Here is a 27,974-nt window from a genome sequence, read left to right as displayed (position 1 = left end):
CAAGAAGTTAAAATCAGCTTCCCAAGGATATACAGTTATTCAGAGGCAGAAGTTGGGCTTAGTACAAGTGCCTGAACTCAGACCTGTGAGTCTCAACCCTTGCTGTTGGTTCGTGCTTTGGTGTGTAGTAGATTGATTAGCATTTGATTATAAAATCGATGGAAGGCCCCTGATGGAAGGACTTTGCAAGAGTTTCCTTGTTCTGTATGGTTTATTCTAAAATATTCTGAGGGGAAAGGCAGCAGCTATCAGCAAATAAAATGCTATAAAATTAATTTTCCACAAAGAAACATCACTTAATTTAAAACACTTACATTTAAAAAAATTGGAACACCTGACCAACCTGTATATATAATGGAATGTGACACAACTTATTTTTCACTACGACCAAGAAAGCTTATAATGTTACCATTTTATAAAACGACTTACTCTCTTAACCCAATTAACTTTTCCTGACCAATTTATGGTTGTTTCTTACCTGAAAGTTGCCAAAACAGCTTCCCCCTGGGAGGGTCACATAACTCACAAAGGGCGGTCCTGGAGATGGCAGTGACTCATAGACCACCACGCCTTCACTTGGGAATGCAGCCCTCTGCTGCTGCTTGCTTTCCCAAAATTCCTGTAACATTGACACAACATTCACTGAAAAACACAAAAAAACACAATCGGTTATTAAGGAAGGATGTACTCTGGCAAAAACAAAATTTTATTTGCATGCTGGATTGTGTAACATGTCATTTCCAATTTAGGCAGAACAGTATGTACTGTGGGAGTGGGAGGGAGTGCTTTCCTATTTAATGCAAATGTGTTTATCTCTTTATGAGTATGGCTCAAGTGGTTTGGTACCCTAATTCTAATAATGTTGCAGTATATTAAATTTACTTTATAAATTAATTTTTAATATCAAATTAAAAACGTCACTCTTTCTTCTTTGAAAATTTGTTTCAATAAACTTTGTTTAGAGCTATGGTTATCCATGGCCCCTGCTCCCATTTCTCATAGATTCTTACACTTACAAAGTGAAAGCCAAATTTGGAGGTAAAGATATAAACAATGCAATTTTAATTGGGACCCACCTAGTATAAGATTTAAGAGGAGACAGGCAGAAAGAAGAAAACTCTTTCATGCTCCTCTTCATCCCAATCTAAAGGAGAATGAAAGGCAATTGTGTAATAAGCAGGAGGCTGGAAAAAGCCATAAGTGAAACTAATAACATGGAGACCTTGTTAAGGACTACGTCTGTTAGATGACTTCAGAAAACATAGTAATGGCTATAGCCATGTGTTTTAGATTAAATGACCTGTGATAGCCTGCAGAAGTTTCAGATCAAATTTGGTTGGTTTGTTTATCCTGTACTGCAAATTGAATTGTGGAAATTAACAAGGATAATAGAATTGTAGCATCAAAAGAGACCTTACAGGTCATGCAGGCAAAGTTCTGCCTAATGTAGGAATGTCTTACACAACACTATTGACAGCTGCCTATCTGGCTTGCGTCTTAACATAGGGAAGGAGCTGGCACTTGGCACACCTTGAGGCAGCCCGTTTCAACTCTTAATGGTTCTGTGAAAAGATCCTTTTTGGGAGTAAGCTGAAATCTGCTTTCCTGTAAGGTTCCTGCAAGTGGTCTATTTCTCATTTCTGGGGCCTCACAGAAGTTTATCCCCTTATCCACATGAAAGTCCACCACATGCATGAAGGCAATATAGGACATCTGTTGTTTTTGCCTGCCTGGCATTTGCTTCCCCTCTTTGTGGGAATAGCATAAAGGTTTTATTTAAACAATCATCTTTCCTTCAACCATGTCTTCTTCAGGGTTGAGGGATGGAGATTTGACCAGAGCCAAGTCATTTAGAACCAATGAGTGCAGGACTTCTGTTGGAAATGTTGGAAGACCAGATTCTCCCCTTTTTCACTAGGTTGCTGGGAGGATAGGAGGTAAGTGTGGCACTGCCCAAGCAAGGGAGAAACGTGGCTGAGAAGAAAGCAACACAGAGAAGTGTAAAACCAAGAGATGGAGAAAGAAAGACTAAGTTCCAAAGAAATACTTTGAGCCCCTGAGTCAATGAATCTGCTTTTTCCTTAAATCATTTTGTATTGGTGTCTTTCACTTGTATATGAAAGTATACTAATACAGACAATTCTCAGGTTTCCTCAAGTTCTGGATTAAATAGTTTTTGTTCTTCCAAACAGTCTTTGCATAATATTGTGCCTATGTCCTTTGCATTCTCCTAAATACATTCCTAACTGTGCTTCAAAATGTTGGGCTTCAATAGTTTTCAGGGAGTCAGGAAAGTCACAGAGTTTAACCTGGAGGCAAAAACAATGCACAACCACCTTCTAAGTTGTTTACTAGAGCACGTGGTGCCTTTACCTCATTCCTAGGTCGTGGATCAGTTTCATAGTGTGCAGTTCAGGCAAATTCTCAAGATGCCTAAGGAATCAGATGCCTGTGTATATTTTAAAACTGTAATGGTTAGTATTTAAGAAGTGTTTTGAAAAACAAAAAGGAAAACATAAGACTATCAGAGGGTGTAGGTGAATTAACTAAAAAGTACATGTTGAAGTGGTCAAGGTGAGATTGGTCATTACAGAGTTTTTCATTTATTCAAAAATATTTGAATAATATTTTCTACCAGTTGATGTACTTCTAAATAGAACTTTTATATCCTAAACTGTATTTTTGCTACTCATCTTCCCTGGCCTCCCAGCTCTAAGAAAGCAAGGATTTTTGAGCTTTCTGGTTTGCATTTCTACTTGCATGTGACCACCAGAATTCAGCAGGATGTCTTAAAGACTGAAGCCTAAAACAAAAGCCAGTAAACTGTTGCTCTGATAGTCCACAAGGCACAATAGACTGCTATTTTAAGTCAGTTCATTGTTGGATGAATTTAAGCTGAGAACTGAAGTTGGAAGATGAAGACTCATGATAGTCTAGGTAAAATGAACACAAGAATTTTGGCATGCAAAGCTATGTGGATTAAAGAGTTCAAAGGTATGTAATAAGTAGATTTCTATATGAACACGAGTAGCAGTTTTCAAATTTTTCATTCTGCAACCTTGGAAGACTTCTTTGATAGTTCTGTGTATGTCATCACTTCTAAAGAGTACAACATATGTACATGCACACACACAATCCATCTTTCTATCTCTATCTCCTCTTGTCGACTGGAAAACCTGATGAATGGAGTGCAAAGGGAAGAAGGCCAGCTTGCTATTTGAAATTCCAAAGAATCAGTATAGCAGAGGATACTCTATTTATGAAACATATGATCCTTTATTTTTTTTGAAGTAGTAACAACAAGGTTTATGGGCAATGTCAAAGGAAATGCAAGCAGAGGCTTAAGTTCTGCTGAAGAAAACCACCCAAGTTTGAGGATAGGCCTCACTACACAATTTAGTCCCTAGCCACAATTGCCCTTTGATGCTCAGCTAATGATACTGTCTCCCTTATTACAGAAAAAAATTGGGCTACCAAGCATGTGATATCCATCCCCACATCTAGTGACCCATCTGCTCAAGTGCCCAGATCCACATTATTTCTTCCAGTCTCAAATGGCATTGTTCTGGTAGTAATTCTCTTCACCTCCTATTTTTAAAGGTTTCCTCTTTATTCACAACTTCTCAGCAGCCATAGGCATGCTCAAGATAATGAATCAATCAATCAGTCAATTAAATGAAACACTCAACCTTGGGACTATTTTTGGCTATTAGTTATTAATATTTTCCTGTTGTGGCTAAGCTACTAGAAAGAATATCTTATATTACTATCTCTGATTCTTTATCTTCCATTCATTTTTAACCCTCCACAATCTGACTTTATTTTTGTGCAGTTTATTCCGCTGAAACTGATCTAGAAAATACCAACAAATCTTAATTTTCAGTTCTTATGTATTTGACCTCTAACTGTATTTGACATAGCTGGTCAGTTTCTTCTAGAAATGTTCATATCTCTAGTCTTTTCTGACAGTATTCATCCTGATTCTGCTTTTCTATTTTTTTTTTTAATTTTTTTTTCAACGTTTATTTATTTTTGGGACAGAGACAGAGCATGAACGGGGGAGGGGCAGAGAGAGAGGGAGACACAGAATCGGAAACAGGCTCCAGGCTCTGAGCCATCAGCCCAGAGCCTGACGCGGGGCTCGAACTCCCGGACCGCGAGATCGTGACCTGGCTGAAGTCCGACGCTTAACCGACTGCGCCACCCAGGCACCCCTGCTTTTCTATTTTTAACCATTTTCTCTCAGTTTCTTTTTTGGGTTTCTCTTCCTCCATTACCCCTCATGTTGATCTGAATAAAAATTTTGTCTTTTCTTGCTTTCTACCATTTTCCTTAAATGACAGAACCTAGCTCCATGACTGCATCTACTATAATATAAGCCAACGGTTCCCACACCATTCTCCTATAGCTCCAACTTTGTTAATAGATACTTGCTTATTAGATGTCACACAAATTCAACATTTTCCAAACTCAACTAATTTTCTTTCCCAGAAACTCTTCTCTTCCTCCTGAAGTATTTAGAAAGTAATATTATGACCTACTCAGTCACCTAAATCAAAAACCTGGCAGGAACCTTAAATTTCATGTCTTCTTTCCATTCTAATAAATGCCCAAGTTTTACCAATTCCATATCCTAATGTCTTGCATAATCTCCACTTCCTCTCAATCTGTACTGCCATTGCTGCATTGGTTCATATCTCATCCAGTATACCATAATATCCTCCTGACTTCCATTATTCTCCTACCCAACCCATCCTCCAATTGTTTCCAGGGTAATCTTCTAAATCTCACAGTTCATGAAATCATTAACATTTTTTTTAAATTTTTAACGTTTATTTATTTTTTATTTGAGAGAGAGAGAGAGAGAGAGAGAGACAGAGTGTGAGCAGGGAGGGGCAGAGAGACAGGGAGACATAGAATCTGAAGCAGGCTCCAGGCTCTGAGCTGTCAGCACAGAGTCTAACTCGGGGCTTGAACTCACAAACCACAAGATTATGACCTGGGCCGAAGTTGGATGCTTAACCAACTGAGCCACCCAGGTGCCTCTCATTCACATCTTCTTAAAATCCCTCTCTGAGTCCCTCATTACCTATAAAATAAATAACTCCTTGGCAAGGCATAGAAGACTCCATGTCTTGATACTCTCTTGTTCCATACAAGCCACCTCCCTCCTCTCTCCTCAAGACACCTTCCAGGCCCCTTACACTTCCTTGAATTTTATGTTAATGGCAAGCCTCTTACTTCCATTCCTCTTCTTAGAATGCCCTTTTCCCCAGTGGCTGTTGACTTCTTGCATGGTCTAGTTATCTTTTAAGATTCACTTTCAGCATCAACTACTTAAAAATAAAAACAAAGCCAAAATAATCACAAAATCCTTGTTTCAAAAACTTCAATTCTCTGAGAAGCAGCATGGATATCACTTGGGGACTGGTTAGAAATGCAGGATCATAGGCCCGACCCCAGGCCTAGCGAACCAGAATCTGCATTTAAAAAAAATTTTTTTTTTAATCTTTATTTATTTTTGAGACAGAGAGAGACAGAGCATGAACGGGGGAGGGTCAGAGAGAGGGAAACACAGAATCTGAAACAGGCTCCAGGCTCTGAGCTGTCAGCACAAAGCCCGTCGCGGGGCTCGAACTCACGGACCACGAGATCACAACCTGAGCTGAAGTCGGACGCTTAACCTACTGAGCCACACAGGTGCCCCCAGAATCTGCATTTTTAACAAGATTCTCAGGCAATCTGATGCACATTAAAGTTTGAGAAGTCCTGTTATAGGAAGAAGTTGCTATTCTGATATCCATGTGTACCTATTATAAGCCAGGCACTATGCATTTTCTCATTTACTCTTTATTTTTTTTAATGTTTTTATTTATTTTTGAGACAGAGAGAGACAGAGCATGAGCAGGGGAGGGGCAGAGAGAGACAGAGACAGAATCCGAAGCAGGCTCCAGGCTCTGAGCTGTCAGCACAGAGCTTGACATGGGGCCCAAACTCGTGGACTGTGAGATCATGACCTGAGCCAAAGTCAGACGCTTACCCGACTGAGCTACCCAGGTACCATGTCTCTTTTAATCTTTATAACATCCCCTACAACTGGGTATTATCATCCACAACTTATAGATTAGACATTAAAGATGCTCAAGGTACAATCAAACAGCTACTAAGTCTTAGACTTGGGATTTTTAACCTAGTGCTGTCTGAGTTTATAATCTATGCTCTTTGTTCATTCTGAGACACTCTCTAATTATGGCAGAGTTTAGGTTGTTTTCATGTGTGCCTACCTCTACTGAAGACAGTGCTCTTTAGAGGAAGAATTACATCATTTTTTCTTTCCACTGAGTCTGGAACATAGTATGAGCATAATTAATATTAGTTGAGTATTTGAATATCATCAAAGCATAAAAGATGTGCTGTATTTGTGAGACTGTTGGCAATGTGAGGCTCTCCACAAGAATTACCTCACCTATGTTTTCCCAGGGGGCATTTTTTTTTTTTTTTGACACGTTCTTGACAAAGTCAAATAAAGCAAAGGCCAATATTTGTATTTTTTCATTCAGGTTATATGACATGTTCCCAGCTTGGAACTGTCATAATGAATGAGCAGCCAGGATGTGAACAGGTATCCTGATGACCAGTCTTCAACCAACACTTTGCTCTGGTTTAAAGCAATGGTGTAAATACCCACTGATTGTATACCTCAGAGAGGGCAGTGACTGGGCCTCCCATTCTAGTCCCTTCTTTCAAGTAAGGATGACTAACAGAGAAACAAGAGGAAGAAGAGGAAATGATAAAAGACTGATGAGGAGCTTGGACAGGCTTCCTGGGCAGAGGGCCATGAGCAAAAGCCAAGGTCAATTCTCTGCCTGATTATGCCCTCCATCTTAATGTCAAGAAGCTATAGTTTGGAACATATCATTTTTGGTTACGCATTATTCCTCTCAAAGTTTAGTAAAGTTTGTTTTGTTTTTTTTTAACTTTCTACTTTGTTTTAATGGACACTAAAGAAAAAGGTCTTTATCCATAGCCAGGACAAGATAAATTGGTCATCCACAGTGAATCTGGACACAATATGAGAGAGGTAGTGCATCCTCAGCTAGACTGGGATAAGGTAGATGGTTAACAATTTGCCTAATGCTGGAGTCAAGACAAACTGAGCAGCCCTCCTAGTTCACGGTATAATACCCACAGGTCATCAGTGGTTTTATGTTTTTCAAGGTAACTGATGTTAAACTGGTAAAATTACTACAAAGAAATAGAATATCAAATGGCTGAGACTAGGGGTGTGAGAGGAGTAGAAGGAGAGAGAAATGTTGGGGAGGGCCTAAGAATAATAGCATGAAATTTAGTTCTTTTTTGTGACTTCTATCAGTTTATAACATCTGAGAGTAAAGAAAGGAATTAAACCTCTGAATTTACTGTGCACATCAAACTTCTTAATCCTTTGCATTTCCCCAAATTGCTTTCTCAGACACAAGTGACTGACCCTGATATGGACTAAATATTTGTGCCTCCTACCTATCCTTCCTTCCCCCAATCACCAAATCCATATGTTAAAGACCTAACCCCCAGGATGATAGTATTAGAAGATGGGGCTTTGGGGAGGTAATTAGGTTTAAATTAGGTCATTGGGTTGGGGCCCCCATGATGGGGTTAGTGCCCTTATAAGAACAGAAAGAGACGCCAGAGCTTCCTATTTTGGCGATGTGAATATACAGCAAGAAGGCAGCCATCTGCAAGCCAGGAAGAGGTCTATAACCAGGAAGCAAATATGCTGAAAACTTGATCTTGGACATCCCAGCCTTCAGAACTATGAGAAAATAAATTTCTGTTGTTTAAGCCAACCAGTCTATGGTATTTTGTTGCAATAGCCTGAACTAACATAAACCACTTCGGAAGTTTTGATTATTTTGTGTATCAACAAGACAATTTGCATTGTAATTTATAGGCATTATTAGTATGGCTACTTTCTTTGTCATTGTGTTTTGAAATTTGAATATGACAGAGTTTTCAGAGTGGTAATTCTATCTCCAAAAAAATCTTTCATAAATGAGGATTTCATTTTTCCCTTCCTCAAGCTTTCTTTTTGATTATAAAAAGATGAGCATTAAGGATTTCACAGAAGGCAGATGACCAGTGAAGACATCCAACAATGTGGAATACCTTTACCATCCAACCTTTGATCTTTTCTATAGAAACCCCCAATCAGTTTCAGCAAAGCAGTGTCTTTACTTGTTCCTGAACATATAGTTCTTATTTTTTACCTGTCCTTTGGTTCAAGTTCTCCCAGGAGTGTTGTTTCTGCTCCTCCCCTCTATCCATCCAACTTACTCCCATACTTCAGAGGAAATACCACCTATTCTATCATGCCTTACTCATGGGTTCCAGCCCATATGGATCTCCTTTCCTGAGCTCTCATTCCATTAGTGGCCTTGTGTCTTAGCACTTAATCTCCTCTAAACCATGCTAATGAAATGGATGTGGTGTTCCAGGCTAAACTGATAAAGTCAGACTTGGTTGGACTTCTTTCTGGCTAGAGGAATGAAATGCATTCATCTTACAGAATACAGTTTTCTGTTATTTAACTCACAGCAGACTGTGAGATTCTGGAGGGCAGGGACTCTGGTTCATTCTTTTCTGTAGCCTTCTTGGTATACACCACAGGGCTATTCATCTGGAAGCAATTGTGGAATTCACTTGGGATATAAGAAAACTCTACCTTTCTGAACTATTTGAGTGCAACTGAATGAGTGTGTAGAAGGTAAGTGAAGTCACTAAAATTCCTAGAGAGGTCAAGACTTCCTTCTAGAATAGGAGGTTTCATGTATGAACCACTGTGGTGCTCACACAGCATGGATATGGTGGTGGCAGCCATGCCTCAGCTGGAGATAGTGGAGTAGGGGCAGAAAGATGAAGCCTGGTCAGAGTAGACACATGATTGTTACTCACTTTGTAACAAGGTCTTCACTTTCTTAAAAAGTAGAGTTTAGGAAGCCCCTGAATAGAGATGGTAAGTAATTTTGTCTTGGAGTGCCAACTCAAACACACTTACGCTGACTTGCCTAGAGCAATGTGTTGAAAAGGATTTGAAAGTAGCTTCTGGCATTAGTGGAACATAATTAACCAGCAATGTGTACTGACTGGCATAGTTTATCTGATGACCATGACCTTGATGATATGGATTTAAAAAAGAAGTTCATAACAGGCTTCTTCCCATAACAATTTACAGTTTGATTGCAGAAATAATATATGATAATATAATTGGTGAAGAAAATATTAAGAGTGCTACATTGTAGAACAGAGATGTTTTTAAAGTAATATTTAAAACCTAAAAATTTATGGCACAAGAATTCAATCCACACAGGGGGAAAGCAAATGAATGTGGACTGAAAAGTTCAGGAGAAGTCTGCCCTGGAGGAAGGCCTAAGCTGAGCCACTTCAGAAGAATGAGATATAGACCATGATGAGAAAGAAGCTGTGCTCTCCAAGGAGTAAGGATGGCTTGACAAACAGAGTAAGAAAAATAATGTGTCAGCCAAGGAATTGTTTAAGAGGGCATAGGAAAGGGTGCCATTAGGAAAGGGGTATGATTTGATAGGAGACAGGGTAAGAGGACTTAGCTTCCTTTAATAAATGGAAATCAACCCCACTGTCCTAATGCCCCAGCTTTACCCGAGTGGGTGAGAAAGGCAGGAGCACAGAGTCCCTTGCCCTTTGTCTTTGCCTAAGGTGCTGTGCTGCTTGTGGTGACTCCATCCATGAAGACACAAGCACAGACACTTGGAGAGAATGTATGGCTGCTCTTGTACATCTGAGTGAACCAAAGAGAGGGTTTCTGGGAGGAGTTCGGGCATAAAAATCTATGAGAAGGGGGTAGGAGATGAGGCAGGCAAGAGAGGGCTCATTCTGCAGCCTGGAAGAAGCACAAATCCCCTTCAGATAAGATCATCAATAACCAGACACTCAGAGGGCTTTTATCCTACAAATTTGGAGCTTGTCATTTTCACGGATTGGATGCGTGTGATGCAGATGCCAATAGGGACAAATGATCTATGTTTTCATATGGGCATTTTGAGATGTATAGAATGTAAAGGCCCAAGGATTATAGAGCGTGTTATAAAAGAATCCTCAAATACAGACACTGGTTCAAACACAAAAAAATGTATACTGTGTCTTCTCTCTCCACCTTTTATCAACTGGCAGGCAGTTTACTCAGTAGTTAAAATCATGGAACCTGGAGTCAGAATGTCTGGGTTTGAATCCTGTCTTTACCAGTCAAAGGTACCTACTTAACTACTCCAGTTCTAACTGTAACATGCAGTACTTACTACACAGTTTCTGTTAGGCTTAAGTGGGAAATGTCAGAATAGAGTCTCACACATAGTAAGCACTAGAGCATTAGCTATTATTTGTGGTTAGAGAAGGTGATGGAAGAAAGAAAAAGGCATGATTATATGCTTGCATGTGGCATCTTTGAAACTGATTGTTCCTGGGTTGGAAACCATATCATTAAACATTCTAAAAAAAAGTCTGCAAGTCTGAAAATTCTCTAATTGTACACATTGTGCTATTTATTTCCAAAATATGCAAAAAGTTCATAAATGGTAAAGGGAGGCCTCTTTTGCTACTATTTGCTGGTAAAGACAAAGCTTCATAATAGCCAGAAAATAAATGGATGAAATGCTACATCTCAAAATCTGGAAACAGAGATGTTTGTCCATATTATTCACTTTATAATGGATGCTAAAGGCAATACAACTGCTTTTAGCAAACATGACAGGGGCTAACTTTCACTTAAAATTAATGCTTAATGACTGTTTATGCTTCAGGAAAATAGAAACATTATAGTTTGTTGCCCAGTTCAACTACCTAATATGAGATAAGTCCTAAGTGGAAAAGATTCATTTTCTAGCAAAAAGGGATCTTAAAAGTATGTTATAAATCTACCAGAAAAAAAGAACTGATTTCTTTTCTGCCTTACAGAGAAAAAATTCTAGCTGGGTAAAATATCACTTGCCAAAAACAGTTTAAGACAAATTGGAAAGGCTACCATTTAAAGATAAATCATTAAGAGGCTTTCAAGATGATTAACATATTTTTAAATTGATTCTCTGCCTCTAAACAGATGGATTTATGTTATGCAATATTTTAATATAATCTTTAATTAAATTAGCCTTAGCAGGTGATATTTTAAAATAAAGTTAATTAGTATTTTCTATTCTAGCAGTTCAATCACGTACGGCTTGCTCTTGCCAAATGTGATTTCTTAGTTTTTTTGAGGACAAATAGAAAAAGATCCCCCAAATAATCTAAGGGGCAAGCTCAAGGTGTGATGCCAATTTATGATTCATGCCAAATGGGTAGTAAAATGGGATACCTTTGGGTCTTGCATTTGGCTTGGTAAACTGCAGGACACTGACCAACAGACATAGTTGTCTCATTATTTATAACCATCCTCAGGTTCTGCCAGGTTTTGATCTGGCCAGTGGAATCTTGCTGGCACAGCTTGTGTGTCAGGTTGGGTACAACGTGTAGGAATCCTGGGCCCCTTTTTCTTATGTGTAGACACTCTTTCAAAGGTAGCCACAGCTACACAGCAGGACTGAGACAACTTGGAGTATTACTTTGTTCCCAGGAGAGGAACTTTCTTTTAGGAATGCACTTGAATCAGTGCCTAGCTCCTTCAGCAGCTAGAAAGCCGGTTGTGTTTCTCCTTTTGCTGGCTTTTTCTTTTCTTCTGCTGTGGTCCCCATGCTCTTCCCTGAACATTTTTCTTGAAATGATCTTTGGGTTGTTTTACAAAGTTAACCTCTTGGGAGATTGTCCAAAATGTACAAAAAAAGTATCTCATTCTTTTTGGCTTAATTTTGACCTTCAGAATTTAAAATTACTGAACTGTATATCATTTGGGGAGAAATTTAAATGGCATTTATTTTGGGGGCACCTAGGTGGCTCAGTTGGTTAAGCATCTGACTTCGGCTCAGGTCATGATCTCATAGTTTGTGACTTCAAGCCCCACATTGGGCTCTGTGGTGACAGCTTGGGGCCTGGAGCCTGCTTCAGATTCTGTGTTTCCCTCTCTCTCTCTGCTCACACTCTGTCTCTCTTTCTCAAAAATAATTAAACAAAAATAAACATCAAAAAAATTTTAAAGTAAATGACATTTATTTTTTTATATCTTTGGAAGTACTGAGTCATTTTTTTAAAGAAGGCAAAGGGGAAAGACTATGAAGGAGTAAAAGGGAATCACAAAGACAAATTAAAATAAAATAAAAGATCATGAAGTATACCAGAATTAAACAGCATCAGCAGCATGCCTGAGTTCCCATGTGTGGTTTATATGTGCATCATGGTCAGATGATGTCATCCAATCACAAAGCTACATAGAATAAAAACCTGATGTAATCTATTTAATCAATCAGGAAGTATATATCTTTCTCATGTTCCATTAGGCACTGGCATTACACTGTATTTAAGAGACTTTGTAGGACTATTAATTTTAGATAACTAATCAAAGATTAAAAAAAAACACTGGTTGCTTTGCTGACCAATTCTGTTTAGTTAAAATGCTCAATCTGTGCAGATGTGGCTTTAGGTGTATAATGTACTTTTCCTAGGTATAGTCATTATAAGAATGCTTTCACGGGGCTCCTGGGTGGCTCAGCTGGTTATTTGGCTCTGGTCATGATCTTACAGCTCTTAGTTCAAGCTCTCCGTCGGACTCTGTGCTGACCGCTCAGAGCCTGGAGCCTGCTTCCGATTCTGTGTCTCCCTTTCTCTTGCCCCTCTCCACTCCTCTCTCTCTCAAAAGTAAATAAACATTAAAAGAAAAAAAAAAGCCTTTCATGACTCTGCAATAGCTGTCTAACTAGGGTTTATGTAAAGTATGAGGCATAGACAGAGTTTGGCCCTAAAAAGCATGGTGCAAGGCCTTTGGTGACCCAGGGTTGAGGTTAGACCCTGAGGATGAATATAAAGATTGGTAATCTAAGTTATTGTGCCAATGTGGAATATGGAATGATTGGAGGTGCTCTACCATGACCAACCCCAGGCAGTGCTCTGGGGAAGTTGTTTGAAGAGGGTGTTTATTTCCAGAGTCCTTTTTTCCTCCATCCTATTTCATATGGTTGCAGTTTAACCATGCATGCAATTAGGCTGTGTTTCAGGTATCACTGTATGATGTTTTAGAAGGTTCAGGTACAGTTTATTTTATAATAAAGGAGAACACCTGACAATAGGAAAAAATATTCTCCTCTTTTTGTGAGGAAGAAAACAAATCAATCAACAACCAAAAATGTCTTTTGTGCACCTGCTAGGTGCCTGACCCTGTGGGAGAGCACATGGAAGTGCAAGGTATGGCTTTGCCCTCCTGGGACATCCAACCTAGGTGTGGACAAAAACATGCTAGCAAAGCTACAACTCATATTGCACAAGAGAAATGTAAACTATATAATATAGGCCATAAGGGTCAAAGGAGTGGTGACTAAATGACGGGTTCCCACAGCTGCCTGATGGGATGAGATCAAAATAGGGATCAACTGATTATCATCGCAGCAGGAAAAAAAAAAAAAAAGCCAAACCATAATTCAAATAGCATTCCATGGACACAAGAGAAAGAATATAGAGAACTACAGGGAGTGTAATATTTTGTCAATATTATTGACAATTGTCAATATTAAACTTTCAATAAAAATCTTTTTATTTATTTTTAATTTAAAATAAGATTGTTTTAACTACCTTGACAGACTAAACTTATATGAGCATTTGAACATGGAGGCAAAGAAGTAAGAGCCTTTGGGGTTAAAACTTCAATATGAAATGTATTAAATACAGAAGATTCTTTTATGAAAGGCTTCTAAAGTTGTCTTACATTTCTTAAATCAATCTGTAGCACATAATCAGTAAAACCGTATCATTTAAACAGAAAAATCATGACTTAGAAACTCACCCTTGTGCAGCTGTATCCTATTATGGGCTGTAACTTAACACATGAGTTTCAGAAGTTGTTAAAGTTGAGATCAGGCTAACAAATCTTAACTGCTACAAAAAAAAACCCTATGTTGAGATGAGACAGCAGACCATGAAGAAGTTCTAGATTTGATCACAGGATGGATATAGATCATATTTTGTTTTGATTTGTTAAATCTTACTTATGTATTAAGAAATAAATGTATTAAGACAGATGGCCATTAAGTGATCAAGAAGCCACTTTTTTTTCCCCCCATTTTGAAAAGTTTTCCTCTGGGGCTGATACTTTTAGTATTTAAATTCTACCAAATGTATATATACTGAAAAAAGGGTTAGGAAACAGTGTTTATGCCACTGATAGCTGAACCAAAATCTGCATTTGTTTCTTAGTATAATTATATAATTGTTTCTAGTTGTATCCTGTAATAATGTAAAATTAGCATTTCAATAGGCTTCAACAGGCTTCACAGTTTAGATGCTAAAATTATTGTAATTAAGATTCAATCATTAATCCGAAATAAGCTAGTGAGCAGTGAGATTTTTTTTTTAACCATATTCTTTTAGGCACACTTTGTGGTGGAATGCAGTGCAATATGTGTAGAGATTTTACTGCATAAGTACCTTCATCCCTTACATCCTACTCCATTTCTTTCTGTGAAATGCAAAACCCATAAATGTATCATCAAATTTATAGATTTCAGATAACTCCACTAAAAAGCATGGGATAGAGAAAATACTTTACTCTTGAGAATTTTTGCTCTTTTGGGTTGCATACAGCCAGAACCATGATTACTAACATGGTTTTAATAACTTTATAGTCTGGTCCAATTTTTTCAAAGGGTAAAAATGAACCTTTTGAAGTATTCACCTATCTGATATAAATAAAACCTTTCATGCCGAAAAACGTTTCCCAAATGGAAGTTAATGCACCTCAAATACGTGAGACATTTTCTAATTGTGCAATGATTAGGAAGGAAACATCTCATTTTTTCACAATGAAATTTGGGCGTAAAACATATTAATGAAATCTAACATCGCTTTATCAGTCAATGCTGGAAACTAACACATCCTCATGGCTTAAATGATAACTAAGATAGTTTTTTTAACAATCTATTTTAATAAAGTTTGACTTGATTTGGGCTTTCAGTTAAGTCAAAGTGATTTCTCACTACAGGCATGTTTATATTCACACATCTTGCATCTTGCCTGAATAGGCAAAAGGATTTTCGCCATTGAAAAAGTTAAATTCTCCCTAACTTAGCATGAGGAAGTGTGCCTCCAAAAGATGTCAATATAATATTTTTCCCAATGCAACATAAAACCATAAAGTTGCATAACTAATCTAGGATCACTGCTAACTCTGAAGACTCCCTGTTGCCTGCACTTCTGCACCATTCCACCTTCCTTTACCACCTTGTCTCTACCTCCCCTAATGCCTTGTTCTTGTATTGCCTTAGCTTCTATGGACAAGCTGTTCTTTCTCATCAAACATGCCCTTCCCCTCTGACCCTCCTGTCATATTCCTGTTCAGATGTGCCTATTTAGTGGGTTCCCTCCATACTTCCAAAAGAGGCCATTTCAATCCTCCTCCCTTGTCCCCTCCCCCATTTTCCTATAACAGCACAAATGACACGGTTATATAACACCTCTAGGAGCCAATAGTTGTCTTGTAGTTTTGTAGTGGCTAAAGGTGAGGAATTGGAATACAGTACTTGAATTCTGGCTGTATCACTCATTTAACAGTATGACCTTGGGCAAGTCACCTTAATTTCATGAGACTCAGTTCCCTCATCTATAATTAACAATAGTACCTACATTACTGGTTTGTTGTGAATAAACGTTCCTAGCATAGTGCCTGTCATCACATGATGAGAACTGGATACCCTAGCATTACTATGCATGGATAAAGAGAGAGCCCAAAGATGGCAGATAAACATATTATGCTATTGTCATGTGAAAAGTTAACACTCAGAAGAATCTGAATGTTCAGCCATCTTGAAATCATGTGGATTTCCTTTGAGAAAGCACATGAGGAACTGTCAAACAGTGGTAAATAAATAGTAAGCTCGCACACACTCTCAAAAGAGCTGACAAGGGCTGCTCTTAGGATAGCTCATCTTTGGTTGTGACATATGACAAATGAAAAGAAACTGAATGTTACACAAAGCCAAGAATGGAAGGCAACATGGATATATGCCTTAATTTCTCAGCAAAGAGATTCTGTATGGTGGTGTAGAGATTCCTAGTGCTACTTGTTACAAATGTGAGACATTTAGGTAGTGGAGAACAGTCCAGTGTCAGCTTAGATGAGCAAATTTCAAATTTAGAGCTGACCTTATTTAAATGTCTTTGCATTGTTTTTTATTTGAAACGTGAAATAGGGGGAAACAGAAAAAAAATTGTTATGGAATTCATTTCTTTCCAGGAAAGAAAATTAAAAAAAAAATTGCAACTATTGCTGGATGAACACCTTGTCTAAAACAAATAAGAGATTTAGTTCATTGCAAAATGCCACTTGGGATGCTAAGAAAAGCATCCAAATAATATTTCTTTAAATGAATATAACTATCCCCATGTGTATCCATCTCAGACCAGAAAATTCTCTGGGTGCTTTTCCTGACCAACTTGAAGAGAAAATTCAATTTACAATTGCTTGTTTTTAAACAAACCAAAAGCCACTGAAGGCATAAAATTAATTGAATGATCATTTACATTCCTTGTATTATGTGTTTCTGAAGAATGAAGAGAAAAAAAAAACTTTCTTTGCATTTATAGAAATTAAGAAAAACATTTTTAGAGTATGTGGTGTGTGTGTGTGTGTGTGTGTGTGTGTTTTAATGCTCCTTTGTTCAACTGTTCTGGGTTTTAAAAATTCTTGGATTGGCTTTTAATCTTGCAGGAAAGCAAGGTAGCAATTTTTCTTAAGGATTTGGCAGTGATGTGCTCAAGTGCTTAGCCCTTTCCTTATAGCAGGAAGAGACTGGACTGGGTTGGGGGAAAGGGGGCCAGGAGTGACTAGGAGGAGAGGAGGCTGCTCAGAACCTGCTGTTCAAGGCTGATGGCAGCTTTTTACAAGCTGTGTAAAAGATGAGTGTGGTGGCAGCAGATTTTGGGTGTGCCAAAGAAAATGAGTCCACGTGCTAAACTCTGGCACGTGCGTGATAGGTTGCCAAGGCATGGCATAACCCCCAGGCAGACTTTTGATGTCCTGCTCCAGAAAGTGTGTAAGCCTGTTCCCATTTATTCCATGAGGATGGTAAGTGGTTGGATGTTTCAATGTTATAAAAAACCGCTGGCATAGAAATTTGCCATTTGGCTTACTTTCATTTAGTCATTTTTCAGATTAGAAACACCTGAAGGGAGAGGATCAGCAGTTTAATACTCACACCTATTAAGCCATGCAAGCAGTTGCAGAGTACAGCTTATTCCAGGGTAAACAGGCAATGCTATCTGATCAAATTTGGGTTCTATGTTAAAGAATGAAATATATAAAATTGGACACTTCTTTATTTTTCCATAGAAAAGAGTTCCTGCAAAGGTCTGGATGACAGAACATAATGCATATTTTATTTTAACCCTTTTTCTATTTTATTCTCTTGGCTAAACTGTAAACAATTCCTGGGATTTAGTTCAACTTAAAAAGTAGACCATATAATTTCAGAGTAAACTTCTTGAATTGACAAGAAATTTGGTGAAAAATTGCTCCTCTATTTCTTTTTCTTTTTCTTTCTTTCTTTCTTTCTTTCTTTCTTTCTTTCTTTCTTTCTTTCTTTCTTTCTTTCTTTTCTTTTCTTTTCTTTTCTTTTTTCTTTTCTTTTTTTTTTCTGCTTCCATTCTCCAAATCCACAGTATAAGACCCCTGGCTCTATACAATTTATCCAAAGCTTTGAGCAGGTCAAGAGCCCTTTTACCCTTCACTAGTGAATTCAGTGCTATTGTAAGAGAAAGACATTCTTTCCTTCCCTTTTCACTTAAAGAAACACACCAAACCTGAATAGACTCCAGGCTAGACTGGGGGAGGGAGTGATTTTCATTAGTCTAGCATAGCTATTGACATATGCTTGAAGAAAATATTAAAAAAAAAAGACAGAAGGAAGAAAGGTAGGAAGGAAGAGAGGAAGGAAATAAAGGGCTTCCACTATGCATTAAAGGGCATACTGGTTACAATTTTATTTCTAAGAAGAAAATTTTATAGGATAAAATGGCCCAACATTTCTTTTTCTTCATCACACATATGAGAAATATAAACTAAAAGGACATCTGGAAACTAACATTATTCAGCAATCAGAGAGCAAAAATCCAAAGCATTGATGTTTTGATGGAGACAAACATAACAAGATTCACAAAGAAAGCTGTAACTTATTGAAGAAAAAAAAATTCCATATGCATTTTACCTTTTGGGCAGTTCCATAGCAAAATTCTATTTCAGAAGCCCTTTGTAATATGAAACTCACTGTAGATAAGATACAACATGAAGATAGTCTGTTTTGCAGCAGCAGAAAATCAAATTGGTTCCAGAAACTAAGTTACATGACAAATGGTATAATAGTATTGCTAGAATTGGGAAGCTTGATTGAATTATTTTTCATAATCATTAAAAAAGATTTTGAAATAACTTTGCCATAGCTGTTTAGATTTTGGGGGGATAGGGACATTGCAGATATGGGAAGGCTAATTTTATTGGCCTTTTAACTAAAGTGTTATAATTTGTTACCAAAATTTAAGAGCTCACTGGTGATTTATTGTTGTTTGTTTGCAATAAAAATTTTCAGACAAACACAATATTTGACTTAACACAGTTAACATGTTATGGAGGGTGAAACAGGTTAACAAATATAGAGTATTTATCATTTCTAAGTTATTTTTAGTTTTAATCTCATTAGCAATCAGCCGTGTTTTATTTAAAAAAGCATCTGGAAGAGTTCATTAAGTCTTAGGCAAGGCTTATATTTTAGGAAAGACTTCCAAACAGTTAGCAAGATGTATCACTGACAAAATAACCCAGCAACTAATACCCGTAGGTGAAATGAAATCATTCTCCTGACTGAAGTCAGGAACAAGTTAAATATCACTTAGACCACAGCACACGACTACAGAGATTTAGGAGAAATCATACTTAAATAGGATGTGACTAGACGTTTAGGACTATTTTCAGAAAACTTTTTCCCCTTCAGTACTTACAGTCTTTGAAGACTAGAGCCGGGTCTCTGTGAGGCAAGACTTGGGCAATGATGTGTCTCAGGGATTCCAAGGTTCTGTCCATCTTGGGTCTGCCTGTGTGAGCCTGCTGCACAGTGTCCTCATGCCTGAATTCTTGCAGTCCTGGACTGAATTTGTGCAGCTCATTGATGCACAGGATTACCAAAGAATCCCTTTTAACATCTGCCAATCAGACATTTCCCAGAATCTAAAGACCCCTCAGGGGGCCCTCCTCCCAGGCTCACTTATCTTTGTTGTATGCTGAGCTAATTAGCTCTAAAGGCTGGCTGACAGGCGGGTTCCCATTGCTTCCTTCTGTTAAACACACCCACCTACAGGCTAGCTGGGGAAGCTCTCTGATCATGAGACCAGCTTTCCTCTCCAACCAGATTCTGCCTGAATGGTGTGCAGCTTTCCGACTTGGGTATTTCTTTTGGTCCTCCATCTTCAAATGTGCTGTCCCCTGGTATAAAATCAAGAAGGTTATTTGTCAAAGAAATTACCTTAGTAACAAAGAAATTTCCAGCTCAGGACTTTCAGTTCAGAATTAGTATAATCTAAATTCTTCTTTGGTAAAATAGTGCTATAAAGAGTATGGATATAGCCAGGGACCAGATTATGGTATTTGAATTCAGGGGCATCTCTCTGGGAGCCAAGTTTAAAAGTTGTTTTTCTTTTTTTTTTCCCCATCACCCATGTTATTGTCACTTATGATGGGTAGTGGCAAATAAAACCTTGTTACTGTCTTTTGGCTTGCCTAGGAATGTTTGTTTCTGTTTTGACTCTTCAAGGAAAATCATTCCCAAGATTGAGTTTAATGAATTCTGATATTATTCACTTCCTTTTATTTCTTGCTAATTCTTTCTATTAAAATTTCAGAAGAAGCAAAAATATATTTTTTTTTCAATAGAATATAGGTAGTTACTAACATACCTTAACAGATTCTTTCTCTATTTTCCATACCACTCACGACAAGGTTAAATAGTCTTTCCACAGGAGACATAAACATGTCATGAGATTCCATTGCAATAATTAGGATTCATACCACATATAAAAGAACTGATTTTAATGGCTATAACCTATGATAGTTTATTGAAGACTTGTTAAGGACTACTTTACTTTTATTTAAAATACTTTTTCGGAGTTGGCACAAGAAATTGCTCTCCCATTTCCAGATTCCATAACTATGTTGTGTTGCATGATTAACTGAAAACAGTCCTTTAATGACAAAATAAAAGTAAAATGTTTTCCATGCAATAGGCTTCTTCAGCTAGATGGTAGAATACAGGTGGGCTTAATAAAAGGAAACAGAGGAAATGGTGCTGTCATAATAAGTCTTATCATAATGACTATTACTTAGTAAATGTCCACAGGGAATATATGTCACATATGACAGAGACATGGGGCTGCCCCACTGTGCAAAGATATTATTATAAAAAAGGATGTGAAAGAAGTAGCACTACATGTTAAGACACTTATTTAGGGTTCCAAAGTGTACTTTACTTTACATGGGCTGCACCAAATAGGAAATCATCAGCATCTTTGCCATTCATGAGCTTAGAATTTAAAAGAGAAGCTAGATGGTTTGTAGATAAAAAAAAAAAATATATATATATATATATATATATACATTGATTGGACACAAAGTATAAATGAATGAAAGTACTTTCAGTGTGATACTGAATTGGAAACCAAAACATATAAGGTTCCCATTAGAGAGCCAGGAATTCTCAAAGGAGCGAGTCTGATAATGTAAAACTGGTCGATGCCGAGATTTTGGTCAATAAATAGACTTTTTATGGGCTTATCTTTAGTAGTACATAAAAATATTTTGGTTGTGTATTGTGATGGAAAGAATACTGAATTTTGTATTAGTAAAATCTAGGATTTGATGTTTGTTACCTGTATAACTTTGAAGAAGTCATGTCTTCTCTGGGCTCACAGTCCTCATCTAGAAAATTAGGGGATTGAGCTGAATGCTTTCTTTCAGATCTAACATTTATGATTCTGTAGCTATATTACAAATGACCACAAATATTTTCACACACTATAGCTTTCTGAAAACTCTTACACTTATTTCCTAAAAGCTGGACTGGTCTTCAAACAGATCACTTCTAATCCCATAGTAAACTTCATATCCTTTCAACAATATGAGAAACACAAATTAATATGGTGAGTTCAAAGATACTCATCACACACACACACACACACACACGCACACACACAATAAAAATCCAGAAACAAACAAAATAAAACAAAACAAAACAGCCCAAAGATACTCATTACTAATGCTAACTAAAATGAAAGGTAAGAATTTGTTAAGAAAATTAACTTTCAACTTCCACAAGATTTTTCTAAAGACAAACTGAGTGTCTGCTTAGAGAACTCCAAAACGGCTTTGCAAAGATAACTTTGTAAAAATATCATGATATTTACTGAGTTATATTTTAAAAATTAAAAAAGAATTCTAGTTGGATAGTATAGTTTCTTCTTTCTGATCAGGCCCAATGCTTCAACAGAAGTTTTCCAAATCCTCTGCTAAGCATTTATTCCTTGCCCATCCATAAAGACTTCTCACTCTAGAGTGTTACTGTAACACAGTTTAAACTAACAACTCAGGGGTTTCTCACCCTTTTATGTCTTTAATGTAGAAAGTATATGAGGGAGGTGGGAAAAACCTAAGATACCCCTGTCTATTTAGTACAGATTCTACAGTTCACATGTTAGATTTCACTGTCAACCTCAGCCAACTGTAGGCATATGCCAAAAACAAAACTTAGGTATTAAAACAAGGGTAGAGGACTACAGTGAAAACCAAAATGATGTTTTTACAAATCCTGTTAGAATGCTACTCAGATGTGTGAGAAATGCCATCCAACTGATATATTTAGTGATCAAAACTTATCACCCAATGGTAAAAGTGAAAGACTCAGTGCAATAGCACACTTACTAAGCTCCCAGGGAGTACAGAACTCTTTGAGAAGATGAGAAATCAAGGTGGTATATTTTGTACCGTTTCATGCACAATGCAGCAAAAACATCTATGGAAACAATCATTTTGCTGGTAAGGAAAAGAAAATTTATTCCTATCATTATAGTAATATATTTGTTAGGTAGTTCATTACAGGTACAAAAATGTAAGAAAGTGGGGGTCACCAATTGAAATAACACCCAGAATGTTAAAACACATAATAAATGCATGAAAGAATCCTCTTTAGTTAAAAACAGGAAAGAACCTCCACTATCCTCTGTGCCCCCTCACTTCATGATCTGTTCTGTCCTGGAGGAGCCTGGGGTAGGTGAAACAGGAGAATGGGCCTGTAGGTGAGGCTGTAGTGAAGATGGTGAGATTCCAGGCATGTAGGCATGCAGACTCCACTGCAGTAACTGAGCCTGAGCCAACTTATAGCTACTCATCTCTAGAGGATCAAGTACCTAAAGAAGGGAGAAGACACTGATTGAAATTCAGGAAGATTATCTTCTCTGAAATAATTTCCTCACTTACTTGCTAATGCTTTGATTCTTAAAAATTTACAATTTAAGATAAAGTAAATAAAATGAAAAATAATTCAAGTCATGCAGTTAAATAAACAGAGAGAGTAAATCCTTTACAAAAACAATGGGGAACATAGCAGATCCATCCAGATTCCAATGGGAGATGGGTGGAAGGCCCTAAGAGCTGGATTGGCACAAGAGGGTCAAGCGTTGCCTATGTGCAGGACCGTTTCTAGGGGTGTTCTGGAGGGTGAAGAAGGGCAAGGCCCTGAAGAAAGTGACTTTGCTGAGGTAATAACTAATGACTGTTTAGTGTTAGCTAAACAAAACTAAAGACACCAGTAGGAAGAATGAATAGCTGGTTAACATCAACTTTGTTAACTCTTAACTGGGAAAGGTCAATGAGATATTTGAATCAAGGTATTCATGAGAGGGTCAGTTGGAAAGGCAACTTCTGACAAAAGTTCTGACAAATTCAAAAGACACAGGTTAATATAAAATAACTTTATTTCAGACATATTTACCCTGATATTTCACTACATTTAGGAAATCACCAGTAAGTACTAATCTGTTTAACTACATGAAAAGGTAAGTAGAAAATTGATTAATATCCCATTTACAGATTAAAAGAATGTACATCTCTTCATTTTCATACAATATTATAAAAAATGCTTTCTTAAAATAATATCCTTCCCCACAAGATAAAACTGCTAGTGAACTGCTCTTTATCTGTGTCAGGGCAGTTAGAATCAACACTTTTAACCAGAAAGAACAATGAAAGTACATCCGTTTATCCAAACCTTCTGTTACATATATATATTTGGGGGCCTGAATGAGCCCATGTCATCTTGACTATTTTAAGTAACCAATTACCCAGCTCTATCTTGGTATTTGGTCCTGGAAGAGAAGTAAAAATTGATTAAGAAATACTTTAGAGGCCAAAGATATCACCAGAGGAGGTTTTACTAGTAAGGTGAGAGAATTTGAATGTTCATTTACAAGACTGGAGATATTGATGCCAAGCCCTTGGGTCATTAGGTATGTGTTCTGTGGAAAACTGAACATATTACTGTTAACTGTGGCTGGCTGACTTCCAGCATAATATATATTTTGAAAGAAAAAGAAAAACAGTTTAACATTTTTTGTTTTGGGAGTGACTTTTTCCAGTGGATTTTACAACAATATTTTCTTTCATAAAAGTTTATCTAGTAATAACTAGGGCTCCTCTCCCTCTCCTTGCATTTTCTCACAGGAACCATCCCCTCCCCCTACCTTTTGCTATCCAGTACAGGAGTTTATTTTGCTGCATGTTGAAGAAAAAATTTACACAGGTTGTGGCTATAAAGTGATAAGATTGATCCTAAAAAAGGTGTCTGAACTCCAGCTGAGTCTTTGAGCCTCTCGCCAAACGCAAAGAGTTGAGGTCTCCTTTAAAGAAAGGATAGACTAATTGAAGCTAACTTTTTTTTTTTTTCCCTTTAGATGGTCATGTTTCTGGGGTATGACTTCTTTGGAATGTTTAAATCTTTGCAACAGTAATGAGCAAAGTAAAATGAAAACCTAGACTACAAAAAAAAATATTAATATTAGATTAAAACAAACCCAGGAAGAATGTTTATTGGCTGTAAATAAATGACTTAAACCTGAGATTAGTTGATGGCTATCAACTAAGTTCAAGCAAGCCACTAACTTCATAGCTCCATATATTTTAGATGAAACTTCCTGTAAAGATTGCATCATTAGTATACTCTTAATTCAATTCAGGCTATATTTATGGATATGCTTACATTAAGATAAAAGCCTCACGCCCATCCATTTCACATTGTAAACTATAATTTCCATTTCACTTCCTTTGCAGTCACTATCAGAGTACTGCACTTAGCATGTATCCTGTTGACACAGAAGAAGTATTTCTTTTCAAAATTTGTTTGAAAGAGGAATAGAAAACTGCATACAAAGGGGGCCTATGTTTCTATGAATTGAAAACTAGAGAAAGACCAAGTTAGAGAATGATATATTCTGATCCTCCCCAGGTACCTCAGTAGCTTTGAGCTCAAGGAAAAAGTACTACTCCCCACCTCACCACCTTAATCCCCTCCTACCTCCTCATGAACAACCAGAAATGTTCCAGGCAGAGCTTCAGTCTACTGAGATCGGTTTTCTTGGGCCTGTGAGAAAAATGAAAGGCTTATCATGGAAAAAAAAACAAAAAACAAACAAAAAAAACCCAACATGTTTTCTAAAAAGGGAGGAAATTTTGTGGAGAATAGGACTCAAAACCTGGACCTGGTTGTAAGGACTGTCTCCTCTCATACCTCCACAACACCAGGAAGACAAGTCAAAGTTTGTGGACCTTAGTGACTTTGCAAAAGAGACCCCTGGGCTGGATACCAAATTCTAAACCACAGATACTCTGGTTTTTCTACCTTTCACCTTCCTGGTACTTACCAATTCCATTTTTTCCTCCCACTTACTCCCAACCCTATTCACTCCATGTGATTTTGGGCAAGTAATTTTACATCTAAAAATGTTTTCTCATCTCTAAAATAAAAACAAACTAATCAAGAATGTTTACACCTCCAGTATAATAGTAAGATTCTATCCCAGATTGTCTAAACCTTAATACTTATGGAGACTGGGCAACATTTTAGCTTCTGTTCAAGATTCCTTCCAATCTACCTGCACTGACAAAGTTTCCCTAGTTCCCCTTTCCATCCCCTTTATTTTTAGTTTTTAATTAATTTTTTTTTCTTTTTAATTTTTAAATAATGTCTACACCCAATGTGGGACTTGAACTCATGATCCCAAGATCAAGAGTTGCATGCTCTACCAACAGAGCCAGCCAGGTGCCTCACCACCCGCTTTAAAATCAAATCATTACACTGCTCAAAATCTACAATCGCTCCTTTCCGATACATTAAGGTAAATTCTAACCAAAATTTTAAAATAATCTTTAATTTGGTCATTTGCTGCACAATACCCCTTTCCCAACCATAGCACACTACATTTATGTCTTCTGCATGATTTCCTCTTTGCAAGCTCTTTTTTTTAATCTACCTATTCAACCAAATCCCTCTTCCCTACAATTCACCAAATCATTCTGAACTTTCACTTATCCACTGTCCTTGGAGGTTCCTCAGTGAGATCAATGGTGTCAGGCTTTCAGTACAGTTGACTTTGTACTGTCCTTTAATTGTTATGTGTTTAATCTTGTTTCTTCAAATATGGTGGATGCTTTAGGTCAACAAAAATTTTATCTTAAAAGTCTGTATACTTCCTCAGTATCTTTAGACAACATCAAGCACGTGCAAAATGTACGGGTTAATATTGTATTTTTATTCCTAATGTAAGTTGAACCTCTTCCACTAAAAGCAGTTATAGTAATCACCCTTATTGGATTCATTCATTTCAAGTGGTTACTTTTTTTTAAATGGAACCATGTAATATTGTGACAAATATTCCAAGGATTATATTTTATTTGTATTATGAGGCACACTCCTATTTATGGAATTAAGCCTACATAATCTGATTCTAAATGTTACATAAAATACTAATTTTAATGTCATCATTATTTAAAATAGTAAGACAAAAGAAAAACTTACATTTAAAATGTAACAATATTAGTCCCTCACTGTGTTGTAGACTTTGGAGTTATTCCTACACTCCTTGTTATTACACAACTGTGTAACTCACGGTTATTTTGAACTTTACCTCATTCCCAGCCTTCTACAGTTGCATAAGATGGTTCCAGACCTTCATATAGCAAATCAAGGTCAAACTAAGATATGGCCTGATGCTCTCTAGGGAGATGTTCTGAAGAGAGATGAAGAATAATGGAGATGGTGAGCCTTAGCCACCCAGAATATTGAATGTGACTTGAAATAAACTTACACCTCAGGGAAGTGTTCTCCCTGAGAACCTAATGAACTCATACCTCCACCTTGTGGAAGTGGCTGATAAACCTCTGGGCTGCGGGTTTACCTGTTAAGTTCTTTAACTAGACAACTATGTTTTGTCATAACATTTACTGAGTACTTGACTAAAAGAATGATTATCTTCTAGTTAGTAGCCTTAAAAGATCTTTAAGGTTCTGGAGAAAGCTCAAAGACAGCCAGCTAGGCACCAAAGAACAGACCCATGGCTACCAATATCACAAAGTTATTTAGCACAAGTATAAACTGCATTATCTTGTAGGAAAAACTTATTTAGTGGGAGCAACAAGTAGAGGATGCAAGGTTACAAGCAAAGCATTTGTACGTTGAGATGAAAACAGCACCAAAAAGATCACAGGTGAAATATCAGTGACCTTGGAAATAGAAGATTCCTCCAGAATCTTCCTTTTGGTAATCTGAAATCATTTGGGAAATACTTCCTAATATGTAACATGTATCAGGTACTGTGCTAAGCTCCTTACAGGTATTATTTAATTTTTATAATAATTCTAAGACAGGCACTATTAAATGTCCTCATCTCACAAATCAAAAAAGTGAGGTTAGAGAGGTTACAGAAGGCACTTGAGGTCTGGGAAGTGGTTGAACCAGGATCTAAATTTGGAACTCGCAGACTCAAAGTGTTTTATTAACCACAGTACATGCCTTGACTACATTAGTAGTACACTTAAATTGTTTTTGCTCATTGTTCACTATGGACATTTTAAATGTGAGGGTTACATCTTGTTTGATAGACCAAATTCTAATTTCTAATTGAGGACTACTCAAAAACATCTTTTAAAAATTGTGAGTAGGGGTACCTGGGTGGCTCAGTCAGTTAATCATCTGACTTCAGCTTAGGTCATGATCTCATGGTTCGGGAGTTAGAGCCCCATATGGGGGGGGCTCTCTGTTGTCAGCAGAGTCCACTTCAGATCTCTCTCTCTGCGCCTCCCTGGCTCACGCTCTCTCTCAAAAATAAATATTAAAAAAATATTAGACACTGATTAGACACTGAATAATTTGCTTAGATTTATGCATTTGATGTATCTGTTCTGCCAACCACAAGAAACCTGAGGCTATTCAGGATAAGAACTGCTTACTTAGATTTCAAAGTTCCTAGAGTAATAGTGTTTATGTAGTAGGTACCCAAAAGTGGACTGCATCAACTGAATAAAAATCGAGTAGGAAGATGTCATATAGTTTCATTCCCAGGTTACCTTTGATACTCTAAATATAATATGTATTGCAAGATAAATATTCTATGGTTCTATTAAGATGTCTTCAACATTATTTTACTGAAATGCTTATAAGTAGATCTATTTAGTAAATGCTGTGAAGACACACCTAAAATTCGAAGCTAGGTAAACACTTTCCAAGTTA

General features: G+C 37.2%; 1 protein-coding gene across 4 annotated transcripts in view; it reads right to left on the bottom strand.

The window, feature by feature from the left end:
* Positions 1–26,213, bottom strand: part of LIX1 (limb and CNS expressed 1) — a 58,894-nt gene extending 32,681 nt beyond the window's left edge. Inside the window, exons 1-8 of one of the 4 annotated variants that reach the window (XM_086692687.1) lie at positions 24,450–26,213; positions 22,404–22,602; positions 22,118–22,208; positions 21,239–21,306; positions 21,070–21,118; positions 19,500–19,630; positions 19,150–19,295; positions 479–642 (exon numbers count right to left, since the gene is read on the bottom strand). In XM_086692687.1, the coding sequence (XP_086548813.1) occupies positions 479–642; positions 19,150–19,295; positions 19,500–19,612 (423 nt within the window). In that variant the 5' untranslated portion in view covers positions 19,613–19,630; positions 21,070–21,118; positions 21,239–21,306; ... (1 more) ...; positions 22,404–22,602; positions 24,450–26,213. Of the gene's footprint in view, positions 1–478; positions 643–19,149; positions 19,296–19,499; positions 19,763–21,069; positions 21,119–21,238; positions 21,316–22,117; positions 22,213–22,403; positions 22,603–24,449 lie in introns of those variants that run through there. The other 3 variants (XM_086692750.1, XM_086692802.1, XM_025924637.2) reach the window with 3 other exon arrangements.
* Between the last annotated feature and the right edge of the window lie 1,761 nt (positions 26,214–27,974).

This window comes from Puma concolor, chromosome A1, assembly GCF_028749965.1.
Source record: "Puma concolor isolate L17-30 chromosome A1, mPumCon1.1.hap2, whole genome shotgun sequence".
Taxonomy (NCBI): Eukaryota; Metazoa; Chordata; class Mammalia; order Carnivora; family Felidae; genus Puma; species Puma concolor.
Note: the sequence above shows the minus strand (reverse complement) of the source record. Positions and strands in the feature narration are given on the sequence as shown.